This window comes from Argentina anserina, chromosome 3 (assembly GCF_933775445.1).
Source record: "Argentina anserina chromosome 3, drPotAnse1.1, whole genome shotgun sequence".
NCBI classification, from domain to species: domain Eukaryota; kingdom Viridiplantae; phylum Streptophyta; class Magnoliopsida; order Rosales; family Rosaceae; genus Argentina; species Argentina anserina.
In genome coordinates, this window is record NC_065874.1 from 4,346,478 (window position 1) to 4,371,281 (window position 24,804).

The 24,804-nt window shown below is 36.3% G+C and overlaps 2 protein-coding genes and 1 long non-coding RNA gene across 4 annotated transcripts; 2 read left to right on the top strand and 1 right to left on the bottom strand.

The window, feature by feature from the left end:
• Positions 1-90: 90 nt before the first annotated feature.
• LOC126788428 (tobamovirus multiplication protein 1-like) lies at positions 91-5,424 on the bottom strand. The gene is made up of 13 exons (XM_050514418.1): positions 5,302-5,424; positions 4,656-4,706; positions 3,883-3,916; positions 3,615-3,701; positions 3,470-3,521; positions 2,773-2,944; positions 2,542-2,637; positions 1,843-1,903; positions 1,404-1,468; positions 1,168-1,242; positions 1,010-1,085; positions 662-852; positions 91-339 (listed from the first exon to the last, which is right to left on the bottom strand). Exons 1-13 carry the CDS (start codon positions 5,404-5,406, stop codon positions 310-312), a joined length of 1,095 nt encoding a protein of 364 aa, XP_050370375.1. The 5' UTR covers positions 5,407-5,424; the 3' UTR covers positions 91-309.
• A 6,442-nt stretch (positions 5,425-11,866) lies between these two features.
• Positions 11,867-12,467, top strand: LOC126788735 (agamous-like MADS-box protein AGL29). The gene has a single exon (XM_050514750.1). It carries the CDS (start codon positions 11,919-11,921, stop codon positions 12,465-12,467), a length of 549 nt encoding a protein of 182 aa, XP_050370707.1. The 5' UTR covers positions 11,867-11,918.
• A 7,815-nt stretch (positions 12,468-20,282) lies between these two features.
• LOC126787866 (uncharacterized) lies at positions 20,283-21,751 on the top strand. Of its 2 annotated transcripts, XR_007671293.1 has the most exons (5): positions 20,283-20,434; positions 20,574-20,646; positions 20,826-21,045; positions 21,372-21,616; positions 21,698-21,751. It is a non-coding gene; the product is annotated as an uncharacterized LOC126787866 (long non-coding RNA). The 2 variants fall into 2 exon arrangements; XR_007671292.1 differs by having other exon boundaries at positions 21,372-21,751.
• Positions 21,752-24,804: the final 3,053 nt, after the last annotated feature.

Here is a 24,804-nt window from a genome sequence, read left to right on the forward strand (position 1 = left end):
ATATGTGAAAAAAAAAAAAAGGAAACAGTATATTGGAAGAAAAAAAATAACTAAATTACAAACCATGCATTTAGCATCTTGTTGCTATGTACATCCTAAACTGTCAAAACCATGGCAATGCTACCTATGGCTGTACACAAAATTCCTGTCAAGTATGCATAACACCCTCTTCATCTCATAGCCACAAGCTGTTGGTATCTGAGATAATAGTTCAGTGCCTTCGGCTCACTTCATAAGTTTGGGACGGCAGCAACATGCTTTGCATGCAGGTACGTCGGTATATTCAAGAGTTTGCAAAAACAGGAAGAGTTATATTGGACTTGCTCTTGATACCTGCACCTGAAAGCTTATAGTAAGCATACAATGAAAATGACAAAAAATATGGGGATTGTAAATACGGCTGTTACAGCAAAAATCTAACTCTAGCAATTTTCAGTTTACAACAAACGCTGAGGTGCACAATATCTTTCTTATTACAGTATATAAGACTATATATATTTAGTCAATCCCTGACTAATATGTTATTTGTTTCTTTATGTCAATGCAAGACCATTAGACAATCAAAACAAAATATTTATTATGGGTAGTTTGATAGAATATTGCTTTTGCAGAAAAGCATCTAATTGTGCGGGAGACGAATGGTTTATAGAAGAAACCAAACCTGGTTCCCCAAGCTCATTGCTGCAGTCCAGCCATGAGGATGTGGTAATGCATTGGGATCAAAGGCATTGGAATCATCACTAAGGAAAGTTAATGTAGTTGGTTCTTCTTGTCGTTGTCGTGTGTTAGCTGGTATTGAGGGTGGTAATTCTCTCATGACCCATAAAACATAAGCTGAGGGTATTGATGAACCTGACAAGACAACATAAGCTTCTGTTAAACTCAAGGAATCTTTATATGTAAATTGAAAAGAGGGTAAAGCGATTGCTGTATGTTACTAAGCCCCCTTCAAATAGAAAAACAAGATCCATTTAATTTTCAAACAGGAAAAAAAATTTGGAATACCTACCTACAAAATAATATAAAATCAGCAAAAAAGCAGTATAAACACCATTCACTGGCTGTTGATAGCAATGGTAAAGCACCTGCATAATAATATATTCAATAAACTACCGCAAATATTTGATCAAGAAAAAAAAACCACATGGCTTAAAATTAGGTACGTACAGGTATATCAGTTAATAGAGCCACCAAAGCACTTGAGGCGAAACATAGAACAGAAACGACAGCTAAACCTGCAACCTGTCAACAATATAATGTTTCCATGCATTATTATCAGAATAATAAAAGTAATTGATTAATTATTAGCCATCAACATATATTTACCAAATTATTGCTGCAATACATAACATATCAGATTACCAAATTAAGATATAGAGATATAGTAGTAATAGATTATATACCTTCCACATTTCAGAAGAGGCTCTCTCAGATCTAACTTGTCTCATTCTCAAGCATAATAGGAGTCCTGAAATGACAAAATACCACCAAATACAACTTCAAAGGATTGAAGATTAAATTATATAAATGAATAAATTATGGTGCCTTAAAATGTCTTAGATCAGCAAATGCGACCAAGACCACAAAATAAGGGACATGGTTCTCACAAAAAAAGATAATGAACCAAAAAGACTGTTCGGAGTTCCCTATCTTGTTCAAAACTATATAGGTTGGAATGGATCAAAACTAATCATACTCTGATAGTGTGTAGACTCCACTGGGAGGCGATTATGCATGGATTCGGTACAAATCTGATCATCTATACTACTTCTAAACTCATAAACTCAGAAAATTACTTAATTTTGCAAGCAAATACAAGCACCTGAAATAATAGCTACTCACCATAGCATGCCAATGCTCCTCCCAATAATAGTGTCACTACTGCAAAAAGATCTACATATACCTGCATGATAAAAATCCACTCAATAAATTAGTAGTTGTTACCTAAAATCAAACCAATATATGCATTATATACAGTATATACAAAATTACTACATCAAATATATATTTGCAATCAAGTTATAAACAAAATCATTATCTGCTGATTCTGCTCATAAATCAGATATTATATATATGTTCTTTTAGTACCAAAATATTGTGTAGATGTTTAGATATAATTCTTCATTTTGATCCTAGCCTAGAAATGGCTTCAATAGCGGACTAATGAAGAATTGTTGTTGAGCTTTTCGAAATTCAACAACGTGCAATCTATCAACAAGTATCCATTTCAAGTTAAATTAAGCCACCAGGAAAGTGGCTCAAACCAATGTTAAAAAGTAGTCTCCAAAAATAAGCTCCTTCAATTGAGCAGTTCCAGTAAAAATTCCTAAGTTCGCTTTAATATTAACACTCATTTATGTGGGCACATACACTACTGAATAATGGAACAGGATAAATTCAGACCAATGCAAGTATTTGAAGCTTCAGCTCATGCCAAAACAGTAAATCATCCTACATTCTTCTATGTTAACCGAAGATAGGAATATATTAAGTGATGAATGAATCAAAGTATTAAAGACAATCAGTTAGCAGGTTTCATACCCGAGCTACTACAGCAGAATCAATGGGATTTTTTCCCATCCCAATCCAGATAACCACAGCACATGCGATCATTATAGTGAAAACTAGCAGAGTAACCTGTCAAGTGAATCATGAGTATAAATATAGTATTATTTTGCAGTACGATAACTTCACCAAAAGTGTACAATGGGTAATGATTAACATAAGATAATGACTAGCCAGTGCACAAGAAAGCTAGAACTGTTGCAATACCAGAATCACAATTTTCTGGCGACTTCCAACATGGACAATTCGAGGAAAGCACCTTCTAGGCCTATCAGTGTCCAACGAATTAGTTTTGCTAAATGTCTTCTCCAATAGAGTTTCCTGAAAACTACCTTCATCCTCCTCATCTTCGTCATCTGCCTGATGGCACAGGTCAACCCTAAAGGTGAGAGTGTCAGATATTGCTCATAAGAGACAAAACTTTAGAATAATAATCAAGTGAGAAAGATATACTAAAGAAAAGACTTGCAAAATGAACTTTGATTTTTTAACGAAAGACTGTTGTTAAGAAGTATTATTATATCCACACAGTTATATTCAACCATATTTTTTTCAGGTTGCCTCACAGAGTGCAAATACTGCAAAATATACTTATTTAGTTCACATATTGTTTGTTCTCCACTTCATCATCCAACTAATCATGTCTCAGGGGTAATATCCACCTCAGTGTCACAGTAAATATAAAAGGAAAAAACATTGTCGTTTATACATACGACATACCTATATGTACACTAACAGGAGTAGCAGCCATGGAGGAGAAGCATTTATATTATTAAAGCATGGAAGTGTAATACGCATTCATTGTGCCATGTTGATGAAGTAATGCTATATCCCCTCATATGTTTGATAAATCCATGTGTGATAAATTTGTATTATTTATTACAAAAGACAACAGAAACCTTACCAGAATGATAAAAGTAGAAGGAATGCAGCAAAAAACAAAATTTTGGGTAATGCTGCAAAAGAAAAACTCACTGTTATGATACATTGAGCAAAAACAGAAGCTAGGTAGCGTACTAGCATGCTTATAAATGAGACTGGAGGCATACCCATAAGGCTAAAACCACAAGAGTTGGACCAACATTTCCACCGCTTGCAAGCAGCAAAAAGAGTTAATACTAAATAAATCAAGCAACCTGTCATGAACAAGATCAAACACTTTAGTTCCTTTTAAAGCTACTGTCATTTTTTGCTATAATCATAAGTTTATAATAAAATATTTTTACTCATTGGACAATATCTCTGTAAGTCATGAGCTCATCAAAATCATTGTAATGTACATAAAATAATTGTATGCTGTGAATTGTAAATTCATACCCATATTCGAAGAGCCAATCAACAGGTGAAAAACCTGCAGGACAACATTAATGTATTAAGAGAATGGCAAGCTGCTTCGAACAAGCTTTAATATGCATGGTTCATATCCATACATTTAAATGCTTTCAGGTGTATATGCACACATATATGTACATGATAGAGCCTCAACTACTACTAATACATGCATGAAAACAGATACAAAGGGTGCTACATATATACAGTCATTATACAACACCAACCTCTACTTATAAATACCTATATGAATACACACGAAGGGTGCATGTCTTTATAGAAATTATACAATCCCCAATTAAGAATAAGCATGAGCCAAAGAATACATTAATCAAAACTAAAGCAGGGTGGGGTAGCATCAATCAGCACATGTATTCATTGATCACTCCCCATCTATGTCTCTCCTACGAGAATGCTAACTTTAGTTGTTAATTTACTTTCCTTACCTAGTTAAGTTATAGTAGACCGCAATTTCTCTAGAACACCAACTACAGATAATTGTTGATCCTATTCACATATATAATCTGGTGGGAACAGGTCAAGGCCTAAGGGTTCACAGAGTCAATCAAGTACCTCCAAACTAGGTTACTCTAATTAGCTATCAATTTCCTTTTATGTATACTTTCGTGTGTGTGTGTGTGTGTATCTGTGTCTGAATCCTTGTATTTATATAAATGCGGATGTATCTCTGTCTTTATAAAGAAAACACATCAAATCTGAATTCAAATAAGAAATAATACTAAGCATGAATCATCACATACTTTTTGGCGAGTCCATCCAACTTGTGAATTCCTCGAGTGAAACCTAATTAACTGTGACAGTACACATGAGAGTCATTTCAAGAAAAAGAACTTCACAAAAATCGACCAAGAAGTACCCTACTTCCCAAGGTTGATGTCATATTAAAACTATCATAAACAAAAGAATGCATGTTTGGGGATAGGAGTTGGAACTAAAATCTTTTGTGAATGAGTGAAAATTTGAGTGATGTTCAGCTCAAAAACAGTAAGCTCTCAACATTTTTTTATAAAATGGCAAAGTCCACCTGTCTACAAAACTTTCTCACTCCAATTGGCAATCCTATAACTTCTACATGCCACTCAAGCTCACTATGTAACATTCAGACTAAGCAAAAATAAACCCAGTTACCAGTTCAGTTTGCCAATCAAAACCAAAATCCTCCACCTCAAAAATGCATAGTAAATACAAAAAATCCCAGTTCAAATTCTCAAAACCATCAATACCACACAGTCCAATTGACCCTATCCCTCAAGTCTCAAACCTTCCCACCCTACATTGGCATCTTTTCCACAATGCACAAAACCCACTTCAAAAAAAAAAACCTAAAACCACACCAAGCTCAGAACTTTAATATAAAAAAAAGCAAGAAGAGCATTAGAAGCAGACCTGATAGAATGCAAGAGCAGCTATAATGGCATCAACAAAAGCAAGACCCACATTCACACCCACCAGCACATTTGGCAAACAAGACCCTTCTCTCAATTCCAACATTCTCCTTCTCCTTCTCTCTCTCTCTCTCTTAGTTTTCTCTGTCTAGAAATATGAGACAAAGCAACAAGAACAAGAACAACAGAAGTACTAGTTTGACAACGTTGTTGGTCTCAAACGACTGTGCAAACGTACGGACGTAGAAGAAGAATAAGACCTTGTCGATGATGGTATCTCTTTTATGACAGATCTGCCTTGCCTGATTTTGTGCGGTTTTGCCCCATAAACACAAACACCACAATCTTCACAGAGTGGCACCTGAGGTAATTGGATTTAATCGCCGAGGGCATGTTGGTGATTTAGGTGAGATACTGGGGGCTTTGTCTGATACTGAGGTAAATAATATCACTCTTCCCCTTTTTGACACCATCAAGTTTGACTTTGTTTATGGTCGTTTACCCAATTAGCTTGGGGTTTAGGGTCCTTTAAGTCATGTTTAATATAATAATTATGGTTTTGTCTGTCGCTTTCCTCATAAAAAAGAGCATAAACACGTACTTAGGCTTCTGTTGTACTTAAGCCGGCCCCGGCTGGCATGAAAACACTAAAATAATTGACGGTCGGCGTTTGATTTGAATCTAACTCGATGCAATAAAATAAACTGTACGGATGGGTTTAGAATGCATTTGATATAGTTGTAACTTAGAGAAGCTCATCTAGCGCCGCTCTCTTTTCTCTCTAGGGTTTCGTCACTAGGTTTCTCTGAGAACGGCGACCATCATTCTTCTTCGGCAACCATCGGATCTAGGATTTGAATGTTGGGTAGGCCACAGGCGTAGCTATATGGACACTCCCTCCTTATCAACTAGATAATTGTGTCATGTCTTAAATTTTTACTTTAAACTAAAAACAATATAAGTCATTTGATTCATTTTTCCCCTCTAATCTGATAATAAATTTACTCATTTTCGACTATATTATAAGATTGAAGCAAATCAATGTCTTTATAGAATTTTCTCATCATTGTCTTTCTCTCCATTATTTGATGTATCTCATACATAGTATAGTGCATTTTTTATTCTTTTTAATTTCTTATTTTTTATTAATATTTCGTCAATAACAACTAATTTGTACCTACATAGTTGGGTCATTTAATTTGTAGAATCATAACTATATATAAGTTTGACCCCTCTTAACAAAATTTCTGCCTACGCCACTGGGGTGGGCTTGAAGTTGGGCGAATGCCAAAAAAATTTTGCCAGTACAAATATATAATCATGCAACTGTAGACGTCGGTGAGTCTAAAAGTTAAAATAAGTGTAAATGAATGTAGAACAATATTCTTAAAATCAATGACAAATTAAAATACTCCAACAAATTTTGTTCGCAAAATGATGAGATTGAAACGTAAGAACTCATACATGTAATTTCAAATTTAATATATAGAGTAACAACTAACAAGAATATTAGAAGAATTATACTTAATAATTTTCAATAATTTAAGAAGAAGAATAAGGTCATGTAGGAGAAATGCATATTAAAAATCCAATTCTATACACATATATATATATATATATTCATATATAATAATTTTTTGGCTAACACTAATATACATGTAGTAAAAAATTTAGGATGAAAAATCTTGGATGGGCTGGATCCGCCCTTGGCAACCATACGGTTTTCAACTCGACGACCGGTGCTGTTGTGATCTCGCAGGATGTGTTTGCAGTCGGCCGTCTCCTCTCCATCCATCGTCGACTGCCGGAGCCTAGGGCAGTGATGGGGACGTTGTCTTTAGTCTGGGATATGAGGAATAGGTTATAGATACGTGTGCTAGAAGGGAGCTTTTTGTTGCAGTTTTAGCGATCTGACGATCATTGTCGTCTCCTACGTGAAGGGCTGTGGTTTTTTTTTTGTCATTCTCAGTTTTATCTTGGCTAAGTATGATGGTGTGGGGGATGCGGCGACGGTTCCCATCTATTCTTTCCTTGTCTCGGTGGAAATTCTCGGCATTCCGCCGAAGTTGCTAACTAAGGGATCTATAGAACTTGTTGGCTCCTCCATTGGCGAGTTGGTGAGTCTGGATAAGATCGACATTAAGCAAGGATACAGGGCTATGATGTGCATTCATCACTAAGTTTATGATCCAATTATGGCAGTTTTTCCTCCTCGAGTCTTTGAGTTTGGGCTGAAGAAGGTTTTGGCGACGCTTTCCTTCCGTTATGAGCGAGTGGTGAGCTTATGTAAAGTGTATAGGCTCCTTAAGCATGGAGCGGCTAGTTGTGGCGGCGCACCGGCGTTCCTTGAGGTGTCTGGTATACCGTCGGGTGTTGTGTCAGAGGCTATCCCGGCAGTAAGTGGATTTGGTTTTGGTTTGGATCGTGGGAAGGGCAAAGCGGTGTGCCCTAACCCTAGCTGGGAGGTTGGCTCGGGTCTATGTCAACTCTTACTGCTAATCTTTTCTCCCAGAGCTCTCAGATGGTCCTTGATTGTCTCTATGGCTACATGGGTAGAGCCGACGATTCCGAAGATGGTTTTCACCATTTCGGGTATGTCTTTAGCTGACATGTAGGCCCAAGCAACTTTGTTTCGTTGTACTAAATCTATTCCAGTGGTTGAGCTACCGAAGTCGCCTAGGGTTCCGAGTATAGGTGGAAAATGGATTAAAAAGCCCGAGCCCGACCCGTTAAAAGTCGGCACGGCCCGAGCCCGTTTTGAACCCGGCACGACCCGAGCATGATAATTTCATGGGTCGGTCCATTAAACACATAACTTTATATTATTTATATAAATACTTAAACAATTATCACTATTAGACTTGAATATTAGAACTTTTAAATCAAAATCTCTTGATTATTTCATTATTATTATAACTATAATATTTCACAAATATAATCAAAGTACTGAAGAAAACGTTATTGTTTTGACATACATAATATTTTACAAATAAGATTATGAAAATGTTGTGGTATTTTTATTTATTTTACCATTCTAAATAGTTTATAAAACAAATATGCTAATTACATGATATTTTTTTATTCTAATTGTGTGTTATAATACTAATGGACCAGGCCGGCCTGCTTCTTGGCCCGGCACGGACCCGAGCCCGACCCGACATAGGCTTGGGCCGGACCAAGCTTGATGTTTAAGCAAATGGGAAGCCCGAGCCCGGCATGAAAATTAAAGGGGTCGGCCCGAGCACGACACAAGCACAGTTTTGGCCTGCTTAAAATGGGTTGGCCCTGCCTAGTCCGTTTGCCACCTCTAGTTCCGAGTGTTGCTTTGCTTTTCATTGGTGTGAAACGGGATATCCTTCAATCCCTGGATGGGTTTCCTAAGCAGGCTAGGGTTTCTGGTTCTGGTATGTATCATGTTATCTTTGGGCTACCTTTTGTTGTAGAACTTTCCTTGCCTATTGGGAATGGGGTTCTGAGAGTGTCTTTGTCAAGAAGGAGAAACGTAAACCTGGTTGCCCAAAAGGCTCCAGATGAAGATGACTAGTGAGTCTGTAGGTCTTAAAGAGGACATTTGGGGGAAGGAAAGCTCAAAAAGCTGTGAAGCTAAGTGAGAAGGTGGATGGGTCTCCATCTTCGGGTGATGCTATTGATTTGATGTGCCAACGACCTCCATGGTGTTGGTTCTCTACTCTCCTCCAGGGCAGCCTCCTTCTACGTATGGGTCCTAGAGTTCTAATAGGCGAGTTGGTCACGTAAACATATTAATTTTAGTTACTGGTGACTTTTTTTGTAGGTTTCTTGCTAGGGTAGGGTGCACTTGGTTCCTTACTTAAGGTTTTCCTTGCTTTGGTTCTTTACTTAGTTTCAATTCATGCCAGAGCCCCCGAGAGGGTGAAGTAGGTTGTTGTATCCTTCTTTTTTTCTTGAGTTCTAATAAATGACAATATCATTGAGTTTTCAAAAAAAAAAATCTTAGAGAAGTTCTTAGTTTGAGTATTCTCTTTGATCGAGCTTCAAGTTTCATGAAAACTGTATTTGTTGAATTTGTTTCGAAAATAATACAGTAATAATCTCAACCGGTGACAATAGCATTTTGCGTTTATTCATTTATACTGTGTGTAGATTTATACTTAAGTATTTCATTGTAACAGAAAAATGTTATGTAATCAATGCAAGAGAATCCCGTTGTGCACGAACTCAACCACACACACACGACCCTGAACGTTAACGCATGGATAGGATCTTCCATCGGTTCCATGTACATAAATGGCAATTCATGGTCGATTCAGTCAGTGCAATATTTGTTAAGGTTTTCTATTTGGAATTAAATCCAATCAATTGAATAGTGATATTTATTGACCTTCTTTCTTTTTCGTATTTATAGATCGCATCATCGTAAACAGAGGATCAGTGAAATGTTCACTCTCCTCTCGTATCAAGTGAGAATCGCGTTATCAGTCGTGTCTCATTAGTATGACATTTCATAACAATAAGTTCAAAAGGCGATGAATGCTAAACGACCAATTGATCGCCAAAATATTAGAATGGCGAGAGGATATATGTATACATAGTGGAATCATCTATGCAGGTCAGCTTTCTCTAGCTTGCGCCTTGAAGAAGATGTACTTTTAAAATTTCAATTTGGTTAGTTTCTACCCATTTTTGTTTTTTCTCTTTTATGTGTTTTGTAATTCATTTCTTCTTGCTCTAGATTAGATCAAAACAATTTGCGGATGATCTAATAATTGCACACCGTGCATATAAGAATTTCCACTACTTGTAGATGCATCTCTGGGCATTCTTTTTGGACTTATACATAACTTGGTCTGAGACAATATACAATCCTTCCTTACCAAGTTCGATTGTTACCCAAAAGTTCGATATGCAGAAGTAATCATGGTACAGTTGATCAGCCCAATTTCTCATATAGTTTCTCCTTATCTGGCAATATGTTTATAGTACCAATTGCCAACCATAGAATTGGCACCAACGGAGAAAGTAATCAGAATGATATCTGGGAAGAAGGAAAGGTATTTGATAGTCAGAATAGTTGAAGACCATATCTATGCTTTCCTCCTATATAAACCCATCATCAAAGTATAGCCAACACAACCATCGACTCGATCAATTTTCCTTCTCTTTGCTTGTTTTAGGGTTCATCTCTCGGATTCTGAAGATGAAAAGGCGAAGACTGAAGTTGGCGAACTCCTTCAGCAACTGAAGGAAGCTGAAGACAATTACGAAGGGAGAAAGAACGAGGTAAGGAGCTTGAGAAGCTGAGAGCAGAGGCGCGGAGAGGCATTCCGATCGCGAAAGGCTGGTTGGTTGTGGCCAGCATCGAAGAGCTCGATTGGAACCAGGTCAAGGAACTGCATGGGAAGTTGACAGAGCTGCAAATCTATTGAGGAGAGAATCTCTGTTTTGACGCGGGGTAGCACTTCTGCTGAGGACTCCAATCCTTCTCCCCAGAACCCGATGTGAGGGTTTCTAAAATTCGATCGAGAGGATGAAGGCTTGAATATCACAGTTGCATATTTTTATTCAAGTAAAAGTTAATTAATAAAAAGTTCAATTTTCTTCTCTTACGGTTGGTGACATATATGCGTGCCTTATCTAACTATACATATTTTCAATGAAACACCGTACCTGCTACCTCTTCTTATTGTTCAATTCACTTTTTCTTCGCGATCACTGTGCATGATCTAACAATTGTACATAACTATTATCATTCGCCTACCTCTTCACTTGATCGGTTCATTTCATTCTAATTTAGATGCATGGAAGATGTAATACATCTCTCTCATCTTCCATGCATCTAGTGTAGAATGCAATGAAGAGTTGGACCTTGTTGTGCTACAAAAAGGCATACAAATTTACGTGAATATAACACATATCAAATTAGTACTCATTTCAGAAAACAAGTAAAAACAAAAGAACCATTTAAGGGAAAAATAAAGTTAACCTACAAGCCGCATTTGGAGTAACTGTCAAATTTCTAGTGGCCATTACCCCATCTCTAGTTGTGTCATTTAATTGATGCAAATGATTTACAAAGATGCTACCATTTAGAACTTTTCAAAAAGAAAAGAAATCCAATTGGAGAGACCATGATCTAATTGGAGATAGATATCGACCATGCTACAAGTTCGTACCTTTCATCCCTTCCAGAGAGTTCATCCATAGGTGAAGTATTTCAATTCGATCTGCTCAAACAGAAAAACCTTACAACCCACCAAATTAAGGCATTAAGCAACAAGAGGCATTTGATGGCTACAAAAGGAGGCTTACAAACAGAAAGAAAAAATGGTAATCCAACCTACAGTTTAACACTTTAGCTTATAATTCAATGCACCCTTTACAAAATCCGGAATTCTCATATGGAAATAAATTATGCCAACCCCAAAAGTGACGAGCTTTAATTAAATTTGGAAGCATATAGACAAAGAAGGAAGAAGAATTAATCATTTCTCATACCAGCAAATCACACATATAATTGATTCAGAGCCACAAACCCTATATTAGAAACAATGAACAACCTTATATAACAGTGCTGCTAAGAATCAAAATCCAATTCTCCAATTCCTATTATCCTATTATCTCTTTCTTTTTCAGTCAAAAATGGGGAGGAGAAAAATTGAGATGAAGAAGGTAATGGACAGCAGCTCCAGGCAGGTGACTTTCTCTAAGCGCAGAACCGGACTTTTCAAGAAAGCTCACGAGATTGCCACACTCTGTGGTGCTCAGGTCGGCATCGTTGTTTTCTCTCCCGGAGGCAAGCCATACTCATTTGGCCACCCAAGTGTGGACGCAGTAGCTGACAGGTTTCTAAATCGGGAGGAAGACGAAGATGACAACAGTGATGATCGTGGTGCTCGTCGTTCTGGGAAAGTAGTGGTGAGGCTAAACCAACAGCTCGCCGAGGTTATGAAGAAATTGGAGGCTGAGAAGAAAAGGGGTGTGGTGATCGATAAGGCAATAGTGAAGGCAAATACTAAATGGGGGCTTCCAATCCAGGAGAGGAGCCAGAGTGAGCTTGTGAAAGTGACGCAGTCGCTTGAGAAGTTGCGCGAGAGTGTGAAGGCAATAGAGAGTGAGATGGAGGCATCGTCTTCTTTGCTGCTTCTGGCAAACAAGCCGGTGAAAGAGACTGTTGCTAAAAGTGGCTGAGGGGTCTTGCTTGCTTAATTTGTAGTAACATCATATGGTTTCTGTTGTTGGTTGATTTTTTTGTTTCTGAATTAAAAATATGCTGTCAAAACCAGAAAAGGGATCCGGAATAGAAATTTCCTTATGAGTGTAATGGGTCAAAATAATTATAAATAAATATGGTTGTTGCTAAAAATGTATAATTAGGTATCACTCTGGCACTTATTTTATCTCGGGTCACTTGAGAGTGCTAATTAAACAGCTAAATGAGCATCTAAATTTGCAATTCCTACTTTATTGAAAACGTACGACAAACCTAGCATTTATACTTTTTGAAATTTGTAGTTTTCGTGTAAGATTAGAACTATTGAATTATTCTTAGTCATTGTCTTTATTATTGTAAAGAAATTTTTATATGCGCGATATGCAACTCCACGCTGCAATCTTAGCTGTTTATATTAAAGTCATATTTTTAAATCATCCAGTGTATCATGTATTTACACGCAGTAGCCGGGGTGAATATTTTATGATTATTGAATTATGTAACTATATAACATTGATGGATATTGCAGTTCGATGAAAGAAAGTGTATACATTCGACATGGTGGATGTTCTTATATGTTTAGTAGTTGATTGATGATGCAACATACGTACCTTCAACTAGTAGCGGATTCAAGAATGAAATGTCACATGAGCTAATTTAGACAGACAAAAATATTTGCTCGACGGTATTAAAATTTTAATTTATTAAAAATAACAAATATACATAGGAGAATCTAAGTGTTCGCTGCAATATTTGAAGTATATATATAATCCAATATGTTGCAGAAACACAAATGCAAGTTGGAATTGAGTTCTCTTATAATCCAATATAATCATACGATAATAAAGTAGCCTTCACTACTTCAATAGTAGATTCTAGTCAATTAATTTCATTGAATTACTAGCCAGAATCAGTCAAAGAAACCATTTCTATCAATTAAACTTAAATATTCTTGGATATCTATACAACAGTCGAATAATGTCAAGCTCACAAGTCATTTTTTGTCTAATTTGAACAATTTATATAACATGGTGAAGAAACTATGCAATAAAAATTGATATGAAGAAGATAATCTAGATTGAAACATGGTGAAGGATCGGCCTAGGACTCTTAATCAAACACAAGTATATGATGATCTATATATTTTCACTCAAAATACACAAGTAGCCTTGGGGCTTGGCATCCTAAAGTTCTAATTATGAAGATTTTGCATCTTATGGTCCTATTTGGAAGCTACAAATTTCATAAATCCAACAATGCAACATTTTTCAACGTAAGAGGCATAAGTGAGGAAACATTTACACAAATGATTGAGTACTAAGCTCTAACAATAGCAATGACACGGAAGAGTACAATCACTAAACAAATACCCAATTCAACCAATATCAATCTATCATTTCCCAAAAAAACAGAGAAACAAGCATCAATATGTAATTGGCATAAATACTTATTTTCACCCTAAACTTGGCTGAAATTGTCAATTTGCACCACAAACTTGCATTTGAGTCAATTTACCTCTTAAACTTGGTAAAAATTGCCGATTTGCACCCCATCCGTTAAATTTAACTGTTTCTATCCAATTTTGCGTCACATGTCATGCACATGAGGGGTAATGTTATCATTTTCTATTTATATTTTTCTTAAAAACAAATAAAAATATTCTTTAAAATGAGGATTATTTTGTTAATCAAATTATTTATTTATATCTTTTTTCTACATACTTAACCATACTTTGAATTATATATTCAATATACCCACTCATTCTGTAATAACCCTAAATTTCAATACATTATTTGATTTAATTTGAATCCTATAAAGTTATGAATTTCAGTTTAAATGAATATAATTGTTTGCAACGTTACGGAACGGAAACAGAAACGTTCTCGGAACGTTTAATAAGAAAAACGTTACGTTTCCGAACAAAATTATCGACTTTTATTCCGTCGCTCGGTTGCGAAAACTTTCTCCACGAAAGTTGTAAAGCTCGTCGATACGAGTTCGTGAGTATGTGACGCGTTCGAAACAGACATCGTACGTAAAAGTTATTAATGTCGGAAGTTAGTTTCCGATTTGGAAACTAGTATAAATAGAGCATTTATGAGATTAGGGTTTCCATAATTGGAAACCCTCTCTCTCCCTTTCGGCCCGCCTCCCTCTTTCCTCTCGACTCTCTCTCCCCGAAACCTTCCCTCTCTCTCTCTCTCAAGTCACTCTCCCTCCCCGATCTCCGTCCTCAACCCTCCGTGGCCTGCACCGCCATGCCCAGAAGGATCGCGTGACCTTCCTCTCCAACCCCAAGCTTGCGACGTGCTAGCTCGCCACCGAGACCTCCTTCTCTCTCCCCGAGCCTCCCTCTGCATCGCACAGCGATCTCCGCCTCCAAGCTGCCTTGCCCCGCACTGCCTGACCCTGGAAGCACCGCGAGACCTTCGCAGCAACCCTCAAGCTCACCGCTGCTCGAATCGATGTCGCCGGCTTCTCACGCATCACCGACGACAAATCGAGTTTCCATCGTTCGAACTAGGTAAAGATTAATGTAATTGATTTGTGGTTTGTGATTGTTGGATGTTTGGATTTGATTTGGGAGATTTCTGGATCAATTGGAGAAGGATTGAGGAGAATCGAAGGTGTGGATATGAGGGTTGAGCACCGCTGTCTTAGGCGGCACGTGTGAGAGGGTGAGGTAGTCTAGGGGCGGCGTGAGGCCGTGGGGAGGAAGAGAGAAGGAGGAGGGAGAGATTGGGCGCGGCGGTGGCGTGCTACGCGCCGGTTTTGGGCTCGGCGCGTGAGCGCCACGCGCGGCCTGCCGGAGGTGGCGCGTGCACCCCACGCGCCGCCACATGCGGCGGAGGTGTGAACAGTATTACTAGAAGGGTATTTTGGTAATTTACTACGTATGGTAAATGTAAATGTAAATTTTATTTACGTACGGTAAATGTAAATTAAATTTTATGTACGGTAAATGTAAATATAAATTATTTTCAGTAATTGTAAAAAGTAATTTATAAAAGGTAATTAATAAATTTTATTTACTGAGATTGTATTTACATTTAAATAATATGTATACGTACATAAACAGTATGTATACGTACAGAAATACACAAACAGTATGTATACATACAGAAATACGTATTTATTTTGTGTATTGTACAGTAATACATGAACAGTACTGTGAATAGTGATAGTGAATAGTAACTGTGAACAGTACTTTCGTAAAACCGAAAATTGCTGAACAGTAACCGATTATTACTGTTTCGGCATTTAAAGGTTTACGAAACGTTTCTAAATTCTTTTATTGTCTTTTCAAGGTGACCAATAAATCAAGGAAAGTAATTATCTTCGGAAATTGTGGAACTTCGCTCGAGTCGATAAGGTGAGTAAAATCTCACATATTTACGAATCTACCCTCGCGGTGATTCCAAGATTTTGCAAGAGTTTAAATATTGAAATACAACATGTATAATATATAGTGGAATATATATATTCGTATAAATGGTAAATAAATACTTATATATATAGTTTGCTATATTATATACTGTTTTGAATTCATCTGGATTTGGTTAATTCGTTGACAAACATGTGAGCTTAATATGGAGTTTGTTTAACGTTTTGTCTTCGGACATGTTTATAAATTATGACATGTATAAGATATAATGGATTATATATATATATCGTATAAATGGTAAATAAATACATATATATATAGTTTGCTATATAATATACTGTTATGATTTTATTGTGATGATGTCATTTTGATGACAAAATATATCGACCATGTGATTTTGATTTGTACAATATGATGTGAGTTATTGTACGTGATTTTAACATTGAGATTGTTAAAATGTTGCTTTGTCTTCGGACGTGATTTGGTACAATATGATGTGAGATTATTGTACGTGTTTGGCAAGTCGAAACCTAGCCTTTGGCCGGACGAAAGTTACGATACAGTTAGAGATCTAGTCTGTCTGCCTTAGTACTGCATGTGAGGTAACGGGTGGTTATCTGCTAATGGGTACTCAGATTGTTTGGATGTTGGGTAGCGGGTGGCTATCCAATATCGGCGGTGTATTACGAGACGGGTAACAGATGTGTACCAGCGTTCTTGGTACCCGTATTATAAATGCATTGGGTAACCAGAAGGGTTACTTAATTTTCTCATGAGTGTTTCATTTCATATTCCTTTGGGACAACCTGATGGGCTGTCCATTGACTCATGAGGGCATTTATATTTGTTAATTTGTGATTTTTCGTCTATTTTGATATGCGAATTATAATTTGATTTTACTCATACGAGCTATAAGCTTACCGGGTTTGTGTTTACAATCCCGGTGCACCAATTCGATGGTGTAGGGGATAATTCCGCAGGTGCTGATTAGTCGAGATTGAGTGACGACTCCGGAGGTTCGAAGTCGTTCGTATCCTGCTTGTGGTGAGGTTTTCTAGCAAGGACTTGTGTGTGAGAATTGATGTGGTTTTATTTGTGAGTTTTGTGAGAGATTGTGAGGATTATTACATTCCATCTTATGTAATGTTAAATTATAAATTTGGGTTGTAATAATTGGTTTTCTGAGTTGTATTGAGAACTCAGTGATGATCCGCTGTGCACTTAAATGATTTCGGTTTCATTGATATTATTTTGTGTTTAACGACTTTAGAATTTTGAGTTTTTAAGCTCAAAATTTTGGGGCCGTTACACATTCAAATATAGTGTGTTGTGTATAAATATATTTTTATATGTACACATTATTGGAGGATGAACAAAACGAGAATAATAACGACGTAATAGAACATAACGTAACCGTTTATTGATTGATAATGAGGCCAATATATAGGCATTACATAACCACAACCCCGTAGAATTCGGAGTCATAATCTATTACAGAGATGTGAATCTATCTCTAACAGGAAACCTAATAAGGCTAAGACACACACAATGGTAGAATAGTAATTCTCTCGAAACACATATTTATTTTTAATTTTCAATGTATTTATTTATTTATATTTTTTCTAATATATTTTAACATACTATATCACATAAAATAATAAATATATAAATCAATAACATGTTTCGCAAAAACAAACATTGTAGCAAGTGTTCCTCTTCAGTAATTTTATTAATTTATTTCATTATTCAATATGAATTTATATAAAATGACAACATTACCCCTCATGTGCATGTCATGTGACGCAAAATTGGATAGAAACAGTTAAATTTAACGGATGGGGTGCAAATCGGCAATTTTTACCAAGTTTATGAGGTAAATTGACTCAAATACAAGTCGGGGTGTAAATCGACAATTTTTACCAAGTTTAGGAGGTAAATTGACTCAAATGCAAGTTCAGGGTGTAAATTGATAATTTCAGCCAAGTTTGGGGTGCAAATCGGCATTTATGCCATATATAATTTAAAGAATTTGGGTGATATTGATATAACTTTGTATTCTCTTCCTCATACACAATAGAACAAAATGCACAACTCTCTCCAAAATCCAAACAGAGAAAAATTTCTTCACAAAATATATGTAGATAATACTTACACAACATGTAGATTGGAACATAATCTATCACTATGCCAATAAGGTCATCAGACGACACAAGTAAGACGACATAAAAAATTCACACGACATAAGTTGGGTTTTGGAGTCCCTAAGACGACATATAATGGATATATGTCGTCCAAATAGTATGACATTTTATTTAGATGACACATAAGTGTGGTGTGATTAGAATAAAGAAATCTCACTTTCAGTAGAAAGTTTGGACAAAGTTATAATGACAAATAAGTGTGGTCTGACGAACCCAAAGAATCTCACTTTTAATTGAAAGTTTAAACAAAATTACAATGACACATAAGTGTGGTATGATGAAATCAAAAAATTCTCATTTTCCATTGAAAATTCAGACGACATATTTTTGTGGTCTGAAATAGGATATGCAATTCAACTTCTCACATATTGTATAAGGTTTTCAATATTTCGCACGTTTAGTTAAATAAATGATGGGAAGCATTTACTACATTATTTCAGACGACACATTTTTGTCATCTCATGAAACCTAAAATTTGAACTTGCCTGGTCATATCCCGGGAGATTCCCCACAATTAATTAGTCAATTTAAATATTTTGACGTACATTTATCTACATATTCATACAACATAAAATTATCGTCTCATGAGGTCAAAAATTGGTCAACCATATCTATTATTCAATGAAAATGATCATATCTACGATCCATTCGAGCTAAATTTTTTGATTCATTGACACTCAAACTCTCGTATAGACTAGGGCAATAAATCCATGTAAAAATATGGGCTCATTTATCTCCCAAACATATACCTCCCCATAGGGAAGCATAAGCGTAATTAGGGCTGACTCATGCAATCGAGACCTAAACGTTACCTAAAATATGTCAATTTTCTACCATAACCGTAATCAACTATCGTGATCACATCATATGGTCAAATTTTACAAATTTTATTTCCTCATTATAGTTAGTTTAGAAATATTTACATTTACATATAACCTAGCTAGTGAACATGTTGACCAACTCGATCGACACCAATAGAATGATGAAAACAAACCGATTTTCTTGGGTAGTCATATTTTTATATAATGATCACATTCAACGGTTGAATTTTGAAAATTATATTTTGAATTTGTTGTTCATGTAGAAAGGTACCATAACCATTATATATGTTACACCATACACTAGCAAGCATATAAGGATTTTATGTAATCAAAATTTTGAAAATAAATAATTGATAATTTTGACACAACACATGTATTTTGTACATATTATTTCTGGCGTGAAAAAAAAAAGAATCATTTCGGTCTTTATTTTCACCACGGTCAAGTTGGTCAACTCAATATAAGGTTATGCATTCTCTATGGATAGTCCTATCATAGAGACATAAATATTCTGAAATTTTTACATACATTTGTATACTTCATCTCCACAAGTGTAGGAGAATTTTCGTAGATTTTTTGGAATTCCGAACTATTAGTTATGATTTTTTTAAGTATTCTAAGGCCAAAGAAATTACATAACATTTAATTAATTGAGTTTGAAATTTTGAATTCCAAAGTTGGAGTTTAGAATTTATGACTTATTATGTCGTAAGGGTAATAATGGTCATTTCATGCACCCTAAAACTAATCAAGCTAAACCCTAAAATGCCATTTTCTTCTTCTTCTTCTTTGGCTGCGCGCCTCTTCTTTCTCTCACTCCCCTACTCTTTTTCTTCTTCCCTCTGGCTAGTGCCTAGCTCCGGCCATCATCTCATCAACTCACTACCATCACCTTATTCTCCATTCAAAACCGAGCCAAACCCCTAACAAATCGGAGACATGCTCCACCTCCGAGCATCTCCGCCATCACCAGCCCAACTTCTCCGCTTTCGGCAATTTCTTACCGCACTGCCACCATGGTTCGATCCTAGAGGTATAGAAGAGCGAAACCCAGAAACCTTGACATCCACCAAGGCTAGGACGTCATGTCTGCAACATCGCTGGAGCTCTAAGCTCTGTGCTTTTTGATCTCGATCTTCCGACAGTAATCTGGTCTATTCATCCTCAAAATCGAGACAGCGCCTCTGGTAGATTAAGACCCCAAACCTAATCTTCAAATCGAAGTCACAATATATCCCAAGTGTTGAAACAAAGTTACAATGGAAGCTCCAGCTGCTCAACAAGGTACTACGTGGAGGGTGTATGTGCATCAGTGCATGAACATCTGCTCAGGCCAGGAAGCCCCCTCACTGCTGAAGCAGTAATTGTTTTATGTATACGTTTGCCTATTTGAGTTTGAGGTATATTATCGAATTGCATGTTTCTGTTACTGAGTACTGAAGTTGGAATTTTGTTGGCTTTTACAGTGTGAAGCATGCTCCGGGAATTGTTGGAAGAGAAAGCAGATGGGCTTAAATCCAAGATTCTCCGCCTCTGTGGTATGAGCTTTACCTTTTGATGTTTTGTTCTGCTAAGTTTAATTTACAAGCTCAAGTTTTGTCAGAAATATATAACTTGACTAGTACTGTAAGCTTAAGTTTAATTCACATATATGTAATATGTGTTTTGATTTTGCAGCCTTGCAGGTATGCTCTTTCTATGCAAATACCATATCAGATAGACAAACAACAGTTGTGGCTCTAATCTAAAGGTAAAATGCTCAAAGACTATTAGTCAATAATGTGTGATTGTTATATTGGCAAATAGTTTGCAGTAAAATGGTAAGCAGTGTCGAACCTTGATGTGCACTTTCAGATTCCACATAAAACATGTTACCTTATAACCTTAATCCTGCTCAGGTTTTCATTCACGATTCTTGACTTCTTATAGGTACCCGTTGTATTGTGGATCAAAAAATTGGGCGTAGGCATAACCGCATAAGGGGCATGTTTGCTTCCAGTTAAGACAGATTGATATAAAAAACCAAGCTAAAGTATGAATCTAATTTGTGTTTGTGACTTTAGTTTTGCTTATTTTGCTTGCTGTGACTTGCACATACAAGCATCCATGTCTATTTTGTTTCAAGAGATTTGCTCTGAGATGAATCCATGTACATGTACAATAGAGAAGATTGATAATTTGATACACTGATCATCTCATCATCTAAAACTTGTGAGTTGTTGGAATGCATATCTGGTCTTCTACTTCTGTTTTGAACCGAAATGCTTAGGATAGTTTTGAACTGACTTATTCCGTTATTTGTACTGCATAGTTAAATTTTGTATTTTCTCTTTAAAATTGTGTATCTTCTCTTTTGCAGATTTATCCCTAATTTTTTAAGCAGCTTGCACATATACGTTGTTTTGGATTGAGCTTTAGATTTTTGTACACCAACTGTTCGATGTTTTGCCTCTGACAGATTTCTGGAAGCACGAGGTTTGGATATCTTTGGGCCATTGGCTAATCGAATAGGAATCTCGAGCTTGAATGTAAAATCAAATGTTTATTTCTTACTGGTTTTCTTAATTCTTGCTATATACGTGGACACTGGTTGGATTTTGGAGCTATTGTTAGTTAACATCCTTAAGAAATCTTGAGTCTAGGAAATCTAATTTCGTTTCTCATTTAATGTTTTGCATTCCTTCATTTTATTTATACACATGTATTGGCACACTTCAAAGGTTTGTCTTTGAACCCAAATTACTACATTATATCTGTTGTGCTACATTGATGTACATGACATGTATTGGCACACTTCAAAGGTTTGTCTTTGAAGTGGATTATTCAATAATCAATGAAGTATTACTTTGTTTGAAGTTTATGGAAACAACACAGTTGCTTATATCAAACAAGAATGTGAACGTAAATGTGAAGTTTAATTATCAATCAAACAACATAAATACTATAATAGATTACAGTACAATGAAGTCTAATAGACTATTAAACGATATATGTCATTTGGTTTAAAAACATAAAATAGAGGTTAAATGATCAATGAAACGACATATCCAATATGAAATATGCTATTGTTATGTCATGTAATAAGGTGTCATACAACATATAGCTAGAAGTTAGACGACATTTAATTGTTGTTGTATTTCAATCATTATGTCGTGTAATAAGGGGTCAGATAATATACAATTAGAAGTTAGATGACATTTAACTGTCGTTGTTTTAACATATAGACGACATATAGTGAATAATAATTCCAAAGTTGGCTTTTGCAGACGACATATATGTGTCATAGTTTAGTGATACATACGACATATAGAGAATAGATGGGAAATAATTGTTTCAGATTTGGTATTTTCACACGACATATATCTGTCGTCTAAGTTATTTCACACGACAAAAAAAAAATATCGTGTGAGGTGATTTCACACGGCAGGCCCTTAGGCGACATAACCATTTTCATCAAACGACGTAGCTCCACTGTCGTGTGATAGCCATATTGGCATAGTGTATACATAATACATTAATACATCAATCATAACATGGATTTGAAGTTCATGAATAGGACATATATAGGACAACTCGGGATTCAGGAATCTTACCCGGTGCTCAGCCGTGGCAGATCCTCCAGTCCTCTAGTCCTCATCTGATTTATGATTGGGACTAGCCGACTAGGTAAGTCGCAAGAGTGAATGACACAGAGAGAATAAGGGATATACTCACAGGCACATCGATGGCGTCGGCGTCTCTCGGCAATCTTGATGGTGGCTTTGGAGTCTTCACAAATCTTTTGAATGCAGCAGCCTTCTTTGCCGATGACCTTGCCGATTTGTCTGGACAGGAAGAAAGATTACAGAAGAAAGAGTGAATGATAGAGAGAAGTAGAAAGAAAGGGTTTGGTGGAATGATGGCTCGGTGTGCTCTCCGTAAGTTTCACCTTATATATATATATATATATATATATATATATATATATATATATATATATATAGAAGTTCGTTTTTTTTTTGCTGGGCCGAATCGTCATCTGGGCTGGATTCGCCACTGCCTTCAACATGCATGCAACAATCGTGAACTTAATTTGTTCATATCTAGCATATGACATAGGAGTTGATCGTACCGAAAAAAACCATTAGAAATCAAATACGCTGTTGGATCCATAATTAGGTGTGCAGAAAAGGCTCAAAATTAAAGTGGCCCGTGTACACGTGAAAGGAATCGATGTCATTGAACACGATTATCATATTGATGCACTGGAAGTAAAGGGAGAGTTGATCGAGTAGCTAGATGCAAAAGACTTGGCTTTTGTAGGCAAATACTGGCAGCCATGTAGAAGACTTGACCCTTCTTAATGGAGATGTTTGGCGACCAACTCATACACAGTTGTACATGCATGGACTTCTCTTTTGGAGTATTCTTCTAATACCGATCTGTCGATGTCATGCATGACCTTGACTTCTATATATGTAACGCGCAAACATTATATTTCATTATTTCCTGCCTTCTTCTGCAAGCCATCGCTTCCTTTCTGTTATTATTATTAGCTAGCTAGGTTTTTATTACCATGACAGCATGACTACAGGTAGCTCATCGATCTGTTTCGCGTATCAGATACCACGCGGCTGCAAAATTCCCTTTGCCTTTTTCACTTTCGGTAAAAAGATGGTTAGATGGATCCCAGAGAAAAATCCAATCAGTAAAAGACTGGTCTCATGAACTGAATGGATCAATTCTATGATACATATATAAATTCCAAATTCCAATATGTACGGTCAATGTAGCATGGCACGTACACATATTCTATACACTTTTCATTTTCTTCTTTTATTTTCTGCTGAATATTTGTTTACTATGGTCCTAGTCTCATAGATTCGACAACGACACGGATGGATGGTACATGCATTTCATGAAAATCAAGCATACCTATTCGTTCATATATATATGGGGCATGGATAATAAACACATAATTCGAATTAATGTGTTAGCTAAGTAAACTTAATAAATTTGATATCATATTGTATATGTACATATGATTTTTTTTTTCTACATTTTGGAATTGAGATATTGGAACAAACAAAATTTTTCTATCAAAGTCATTTAAGGATGAACAAATAAAAAAATTACAATGATCTGTCAAAATTAAAGCGAGTTGATTACTCTCGACCTTAAACGTTTTTCATCAAAATTATGAATTGATAGTATTTTGTACGTGCGTCATCATGTATATTCTCAAGTTTTATTATAACATATATGTGTTGTCAAATTTGATGTTTTTACATTTCTCAATCATCACCTATTCTCGCTAAAACGTTCGTAATAACCTAACGTATCGATAAACTCACTCAAACCATGGACTCGATCGGAGGCGAATTTTGACACTCATATCCTACGTAAATAGAGAAGAACAAAAATCAAACAACAATATATCATGGAACCAAGTGTTAGACTGTTAGCAATGGCTTGGGGAAGAAAGTAGACTCTGTTTCGTATATTTGAAGTGTTAGTTTGCATGGAGTTTTGTTCTAGACGCACCCACGACTCTTCTTTCCCACGTTTCAGGTTTCAACTGCATCTCGACTCCATCCAAAAACGCGGAAGCAGTTTGTCTCCAACGCACCTCTTCACAACCCAAACTCCCCAAAACGCCCTTCACTCGCCGCCATATTTTCACATAATATTCCTTGTCTTCTTAAGAAAACCGAACTTTCCTCAACACACCTCAATATATTTAAGGTCCCCACTCTTGCATTCCTTACCCATCAACCCAAACCAAAACGAGAACCTCGAAGCAAAGTGTCTCTCTTGCTATGAAATTTCTGGGGAAGAAGCGGTGGATGTTGTTCAAGAGGTCGATGAGGAAGGAGTCGTGGAGTGTAAGGTGGAAGTATTTGGGGTCTGCCTTCAGGTTTAGGCCCGT